The 7712-nt window shown below is 54.3% G+C and overlaps 1 protein-coding gene across 1 annotated transcript; it reads left to right on the top strand.

The window, feature by feature from the left end:
- The first annotated feature begins 336 nt into the window (after positions 1–336).
- Hs3st6 (heparan sulfate-glucosamine 3-sulfotransferase 6) lies at positions 337–7134 on the top strand. The gene is made up of 2 exons (XM_004628112.2): positions 337–785; positions 6381–7134. Exons 1-2 carry the CDS (start codon positions 415–417, stop codon positions 6994–6996), a joined length of 987 nt encoding a protein of 328 aa, XP_004628169.1. The 5' UTR covers positions 337–414; the 3' UTR covers positions 6997–7134.
- Positions 7135–7712: the final 578 nt, after the last annotated feature.

The raw sequence follows: 7712 nt of genomic DNA on the forward strand, positions 1-7712 counted from the left end.
TGAGGGAACCCAGGTTCAGCAGGCGCCCAGTCCCGTGTGTGTGTGTGTGTGTGTGTGTGTGTGTGTGTGTGTGTGTAAGCCTTTTAGGGGCAGGTTGTGGGTAGACGTTCAGCCTCACCACCTCGAGTCTTTACCTGCCTCCGCGTCTCCAGCGCGGGAGCGAAGATGCGCGGCCGGGGTAAACCGCAGCCCGGGGTCTCGCAGCAGGGGCGTCCGCTGTCCGCTGGTGCCTGCGAATCCCAGACTCGGGATGCCCCTCCCCCGCTTCGGACCCGCCCCGCCCCCGCCTGCTGCCTAGCCGCCCCGCGGAAGGCGAGGAACAGAAACCCCGCGTCCGCGGGCTGAGTGGGTCGCTGGTCGGGATGTGCGCCCTTGTGCCACCCTCGTCCCTAGGCTTAAGCGCGGCGCGACTCCATGGCAGATAGCGGCGGCCTGGGCGCCGGGGCCGGACCCGGGGCCGCACTGGGGGTGCTCCGCGCTCCCCTGGCGCTCCTGGCTCTGGGGCTCGGCGCCTACTGCCTCTGCGCCCTTCCGGGACGCTGCCCGCAGGTCGCCCGCGTCCCCACGCCGGCCCCCGCCCCAGCCCAGGCACCCGTTGCGCACCGCCTGACCTTGGCCAGCGGCCCGGGCCGCCGGCGCTTCCCGCAGGCACTCATCGTGGGAGTGAAGAAGGGCGGCACGCGAGCGCTGCTGGAGTTCCTGCGGCTGCACCCCGACGTCCGCGCACTTGGCTCCGAGCCCCACTTCTTCGACAGGTGTTATGAGCGCGGCCTCGCCTGGTACAGGTGAGCGCTCTGTCTGTCCCTTTTCGGTTTCCGTGCTCGGGTGGTAGGATCTAACGGGGAGCAAGTCCTGGGTTCTGGGACTGAGACCAGACTGTTACTTAGGGGGTTAGGCTTGATCCTAGACACTGGGCCCTCAAAACAGAGGTGGTTCTGGACGGGGCCCTAGAAACTTTGGACAGTCCTAGAAAGCCTGTTTTGGTCTATCGAGGGAGTTGGCAAGATTGAGAGGAAGGTATGACCCCGGCCTGGAAATAGTTTCATGCAGATGATATAATTTGATAGCGTTGGGCTGTTGATATAGCTTAGTGGCACAGCGCCTGCCTGGCAAGCCCAACGTTGTGACTTGGAGTCCTGGTTCCCCCCCCCCCCATTTTTTTGGTAGTGTTAGAATTGCTTCAGGCTCAGATGGAGCCCTGCCCCCATCTTCACTTTGGGCTTGTATGGTTGATCACCTGGCTTGTGGCTAGTTACATTAGGAAGGAGTGTCCAGGTTCCTTGCAGTCTCGCAGAAAATGTTCTCTCACTCCATAACCTCCGCCTCTCTCTTGGGACGCCTTTTTGATTGCTGGAGTCTGAGAGTTGGTCTGGGCTGTAGCAAGGAGCTCTGTGTGCCCAGGCGTGGGAATGGGACCTAGCCACCTGCACAGTCTCTGTGGCTGCCCTGCACCCCACCCAGAAGAGACTAGGGGTGTGGCAGTGGAATGTGAGGAGCATCCTGCCCCACCCAAAGAGTCTGCACCAATGGCAGTCAAATGCCAGCCCCTCTCTGCTGAGCAGGGCACTGAAGCTGAGCCAGGCTCTGCCCCTGCCACTAAGCAGGGATTGCAGGGGTGCACCACCTCACCTGGCTAAGACCCAGGCCCTTGGCCCTCTTCCTCCCAATGCACCAGGTTCTCTGATCCACCCCTCCCCTAGTTGTTAACTTTGCCTTTTGCATTAAGAAGACTGGAGGCTGTGAAGGGAGAATAGGGGATCAGGTTCTTAAACCCTGAAGAATTAGTGCTCCATGGATGCTAGAGAAACTGGGCATGGTAGGGAAAGTTGAGTCCATATAGGGCATTCTCCTAGTTCAGGCTCCTGGAAGAGACTACTGGCCACTCTGGGTGGAGAGGGGGAGGCATCAAAAGAGGGAGAGGAGGGGTCAGGAAAACAGCTCAGTGGCATGTGCGCCTGCTTGGCAAACACAAGATACTAGTTTGATCCCCAGTATCAAAACAAAACAACAACAGTGGGGGTGGGGGGGAGGAGGGTGAAGGAGAGGAGAGTCAGGAGGAATGTTTTATGGAGTGCTAACTTCAGAGTTTGTGGGCATGATCTGTGCTGAGTAGGAGCAGCTGAGGGAAAAGAGGATGAGATTAGTGCTGAATTTCTCAAGGTACCAGAATTCTGAGGCTCTCCAGGTCCACTCTGGGTCTTTCTTTACTTGTCTGAGGAAGGCTCCAGGGTGAGTGAGAGGTCCAAGAGGCCCACACAGGGGCCCTGCCCATTAGTTCATGTGTTTAAGTGCCTGCTGAAACAAAGCAGTCAGGTTCAGGATGCTGTGGTTTGATCCCCTCATCCTCAAGCTAAACCAGACCTGCCCTGAAGGCATCCTGAGCGCCCCCCCCCAAAAAAAAAGTCCTTCTGCCATTTAGGGCCGGGGAGATAGCTCACTAGATTATAAGTGCTTGCCTGGCAAGTGCAAGGGCCTGAGTTCAATCCCCGGTTCTGAAAAAAAAAAAAAAAAAAAAAAAAAAAGGCCAAAACAGGCAGATCTTCAGCCCTGGGGAGGGGACCTTGGAGACACTGATGCCCAGGACAGGAAAGGAGGGTGTTCCTGCCAGTGCAACCCTGCTGAGAGGAGACTTGATTTTCTCATCTGTAGCATCTGTCTCCAGTGGAAGGGCACAGAGGATGCTTATGGAGGGCTCATTGTGATCCAGCAATGCCATCTAGGACACAACAAGCTGAGTGTGACGGTTGAGCTTCTGGTCTCTGTGTCCTGGTGTCCTCAGAGGACTGTGGTCATGTGCTGATGTATGTAAATGTGGGGCTCACAAGTGCCTAAACTCCTGGTTCTTGCTTTCTTTTCAACCACCACGTATGTTCTGAGTCCCTGAAAATGCTCACCGCAGCATCATTGATTCTAGCTGCAGGACCTGGGAGGAGCCCTAGCACCTTCAGGGTCCTGTTCCAGGTGTGAGTTGGGGAGGCAGACGGAGGAGTAGCCAGATCTCCAGATGAATTTCTGGGACACTGTTCCACAAGCCAGTAGGTTATGACATACCTCATTCCAGGAAGTGACCCTGCCCCTTGCTGTCTTCTGTCCTCTGTAGGTAGGTTCTGTATTCCCAATCTTTCCCCCTCCTAAACCTGTCAGTTATCTCTCAGGTTCTTGAAGGTATTCCTTCTTGGAAACTGTGGCCCGAGTACCTTCCAACGCAGTATCCGCTCACCCATTCACTCATCATTGAGCACCCACTATTTGCTAGGTGCTAAGGTCACACAAAAAACCAAATGTCTTGATATAGAAGGGGTGCTCTGTCTTGGGTCAGGTGGAGATTCAACTTTGACCACAGTACTCTAGAAAAGCAAGAAGCCAGATGTGGTGGCACATGCCTGTAAAGGAAAGCTATAAGTTCCAAGGCCAGCCTGAATCACCCAGTGAAAACCTGACTGCAATAAAGAAAGAAAGAAAGAAAGAAAGAAAAAAAGAAAGAAAGAAAGAAAGAAAAGAAAAGAAAAGAAAAGAAAAGAAAAGAAAGAAAGAAAGAGAGGAGGAGGTGTGGGTATGGAAACCCCTTAGTTCCTTGTATGAGAGCAGTGAGTATAGGGAGCAGGTTTGTGCATGTAGGGGAGGACTTGGGCTTATGTGGACCATATCTTTCCTCCTCTTACGGCTGGGCACTGCCTCCCCCAAGTACTTTGTAGTGCTGGAATAAAAGCAATAATTGGTTTTCCCCAGGTTTCAGGCCTTGCTGGACCAGGCCCAGGTAAGGTATAGGATATGGAGGTAGAGGTCCTGAGAAGGGGGAGGTAGAGGTCCTGAGAAGGGGGAGGTAGAGTGACCCAGGGCCGAATGGAAGCCGCAGGGAAATGCAGACCAGATGAGGTGCCTGGGGTTGGGGTGGGGGCTTGGAACAACTTGTCAGTTGTTTGCTGTGTGGGGTCTGAGTTCCGTTCTGCTTATCCTCTCCCTAGTCTCTGCCACCCACCCCCCAAGTGCCTGTCTTCACTCTCCAAGCTCAGTTAGGACAGGCTCCTGAAGCCTGAGGAAGATAAATAACTGATCCCAAAGATCTCAGAGCAGGCTGTGGCAAATGTGAGCCCAGAAAGTCCTGTGCCCTCTCTGTATGCCATCTTCAGCAGGCATGCTAGGAGAGACCTCCCCCTTTGGAGCTACTCTGGTTTTCTGACTTCCTAGAGAGAAAGGCTGGGCTGGGGGATAGCATCAGGGATCCCAGAAAAGGATGATGTTGGGCATATTCAGAATCAGTCTTTCCATCGGACATGGAAAGAGAATGGGAGTTAGGACAAGGCAAACATTGGAGGGGAGGTGTTTGGGAGGCCTGGGGCTCCCTCTTTCCTGGGGAAGATGAAAAAAGGAGTGATGCATTCTGGTGAGGCCTGGAATAGACCCCTTCCAACATCAGCATCAGCTTCTCTTGTAGGCCTTAGTGGTAAGGTCGAGCGTGGAGAGACTCTTCTTTTATTATTTCCTTCAGGGAAAGGGAGGCCCCCTGAGCTGGCTGGACCTGCCTACTTGCATCCCTGGCTCATAGACATCGATGGTCTAAGGTCTCTTTAAACTTTCCCTGAAGAGAGCTAGGTGTTGTCCCCACTGGATCCTCAGTGCATGAGATAAGGCATGGAGGAGAGGGGTTCTGGGAGCAGAAGCCACCCAGATACCCCTTATCAGGAGAACTGGAAAAAAGGCTAAGTAAGAGTCAGTGTCCACCTTCAGTCCCCCTGTTCTTTCTTTGAGCCTCAGTGTTTCTGCCTATCAAATGGGACAGTGAGTGGGGGTGGAGAGTGGTTTTGGCTCACTAGGACACCAGATGGAGGAAGCTGATTTTTCCTCTGTAACTTCTGAAGATCAGCTCTGCCCTGGGCCTTGATCTGAGAGGAAGATTTCTTTCCATGCCACCTGCCCCACCCTGTTGTGACAATGGGTGGTGGACCCCAGCTCTCCTTGCCTAGTGGGACACATGCATATATCTTCCCCTCCTACCACCAACAGCCCCCAATCTGACCATACCATCATGAAGTACTGGGTACTGTGTACCTGTGTCTGGTCCAAATTTCCTTGGAGAATCTGGGCAAGGAGTGGGTCAGTTAGGCTGGCTGAGACCTGGACTTGTCACCTCCTGGCTGAGCCAGTCCTGGGCCTGTGAGTGGGGTCAGAGAGTACCTTCCTGAAATGAAGGGAGCAAGGCTGGGCATGGCTGGGCATGGCTGGGCATGGCTGGGTGGAGATATCTCCTCCCTAGCAGAGGCCACACAGTCTCTGCCTCTGTTGACCTAGTTCCCAGCCATCCCTTGGAGCTGTTTGCTCAGCTGCCTCACCCTGTCCGACCTCACCCTGTACTACCTGGTTGGCAGGTGCTGTCTCAAGACAGCATGAGTTTTGCCTGGGCCTGTCCAGCTGGCCAATTGGGATGGGCTTCCCTAGGTTTGGAGCAGTCAAGGGGCTGTGGTCAGCGAACTCCTTCTGGACCTTGGGTTGGGTTGAGGTCCTTCTTCCCTATGTTGGGATCAGGGTAATTTTAGAAACTCTGTGGCTTCAGCCTGCCTGTCATCCCCTTCTCCCCGGGCCTTGGAAGCATAAGGCCTTGGGATAGGTCCCCAGGTAGATCATAGATATATCACTAATTTTCTCAAATGTGCTGGGCGATGAGGATGGCTCTTGGCAGTCTGAGTTGGGCCCAGGTAGATGAGGATTAGTAGGGTTGCAATTGAAATTGGGGAAAGAGATATAATTAAATTAAGGAAGGGAAGGAAAAAGGGAGAATCCTATCCTTTGTTGGCAACATTTGTTCAATAACAATAATTGATGACCTAATTCAGGAGATGCTGTCAGTCACTGAGTGAAAAGAGTGACTTATAGTGAAGAGGCCTGCATGGGTGACAAGTCCAAGCTGAATGGCCTTGGGATGTTTGGTCTGGGGACAGGCAGCAAGGTCAAAGTCAGGGGCAGAGCAGCTCCAGGGGAGGGGAGTCTGGTAGTCAGAGTTTACTGGTACTCAGAGAAGCTGGTCCTTGGGGAAATGGGTCATTGGGCTTGTACAGAGACATGAGTGGCTGGTGAAGTGCCTTTGTTACCTCTGTCCCCGGTGGCTGTCATCCCATTCTCCTATGGGAGGCATAAATGGGAGCAGCCTGGTAGGCAGGCCTGTGCAGAGCTAGCTCATCTCTCAAGCTGCCTGCTTCCTAGGATGTTCATCCCAGCACTTAGTAAGAAGAACCTGAGGGGGAGGACAGCTGTCCACATCAGGGGCCTGGGGCTTTCCTGGAGGAGGAGGGTCTAGTCCCAGGTCTAGCATGAGAGGGGTCACTCCATAGAAGTGCTTACTGAAAAACAGCGGCCACTCAGTCTACTCCTCCCATTGCCCCCAGGAGCCTGATGCCACGTACCCTGGATGGGCAGATCACCATGGAGAAGACACCCAGCTACTTTGTGACACGGGAAGCCCCTCATCGAATTCATAACATGTCCCCAGATATGAAGCTGATCGTGGTGGTACGGAACCCGGTGACCCGGGCCATCTCTGACTATGCCCAGACCCTTTCCAAGACCCCGGGCCTGCCCAGCTTCCGTGCCCTGGCCTTCCGCCATGGCCTGGGCCCTGTGGACACAGCCTGGAGTGCTGTGCGTATTGGTCTCTACGCCCAGCACCTGGACAACTGGCTGCACTACTTCCCTCTGTCCCACTTCCTATTTGTCAGCGGTGAGCGGCTGGTCAGTGACCCAGCTGGAGAGGTTGGTCGGGTGCAGGACTTCCTGGGCCTCAAACGGGTTGTCACAGACAAACATTTCTACTTCAATGCCACCAAGGGCTTCCCCTGCCTCAAGAAGTCCCAGGGAAGCAACCGTCCCCGCTGCCTGGGCAAATCCAAAGGCAGGCCCCACCCCCGCGTGCCCCAGGCTGTGGTCCAGCGCCTGCAAGACTTCTACAGGCCTTTCAATCGCAAGTTCTACCAGATGACTGGCCAGGACTTTGGCTGGGACTAAGCAAGGCCCGGCTATCCCTGTCCTGGATGCTTGGAACCTTAATTTATGTCTCCCCATTGGCCAGAGCACCTTCCTTACACATGCTCTGGAGAAAGAATATTTAAGAAATAAAGTCTGGATCTACGTTCTTCTACTTGACCTTGAAGTTCGGGTGGAAGTGATACTGTCCAATTCACTCTGTAGGCTGGGTCATGCCAAACCCATTCTTTACACGTCTTTGGAGGTGGGCTATGTACTTGGTCCCATGGCACAGATGAGAGACTTAGGATCTGCCTGGTAACACACAGCCTAGTCCTAGTGACTCTGAGTTCTGTTGTCCACTTCTTCTCAGCCCTGGGAGGTTGAGCAGGGTGGTCTGCCTATCCAGGACAAGGAAAAAAGAGGCCAGAGATTGCTGTTGAGTGGTAGAGCAGGATTAAAGCCTGGTCCGGCCAATTGTGTATGTTGCACCTGGGACCTCAGTTAATCCCATGTCCTAGTGCCTCATGGATGCTCTCCTACAGGCCTCATGGAACTCATGGGCAGTGCAGTGATTGTCAGGTGATTGGGTGTGTCAGGTGACTGGGTGTGTGGGGGACAGTGCTTCCAACAGACTTCAAGCTGTTCCTGGGTACCTAGCCCTGTGCCTACCCAGGGCAAGCTCACTCCAGAGATCCACCTGCACTTGACCTTACTCCTAGGAAATGCCCATCAAGTGACACATCCCTTCCTCCTGG

This window comes from Octodon degus, unplaced genomic scaffold (genome assembly GCF_000260255.1).
Source record: "Octodon degus isolate 3935 unplaced genomic scaffold, OctDeg1.0 scaffold00021, whole genome shotgun sequence".
Classification (NCBI taxonomy): domain Eukaryota; kingdom Metazoa; phylum Chordata; class Mammalia; order Rodentia; family Octodontidae; genus Octodon; species Octodon degus.

Excerpts from the sequence above, each read along its gene's own strand:
- Hs3st6 (XM_004628112.2), top strand. The coding sequence starts at position 415 with ATGGCAGATAGCGGCGGCCTGGGCGCCGGGGCCGGACCCGGGGCCGCA. Across the intron at positions 786-6,380 it reads CGCGGCCTCGCCTGGTACAG|GAGCCTGATGCCACGTACCC; the intron begins GTGAGCGCTCTG and ends CATTGCCCCCAG.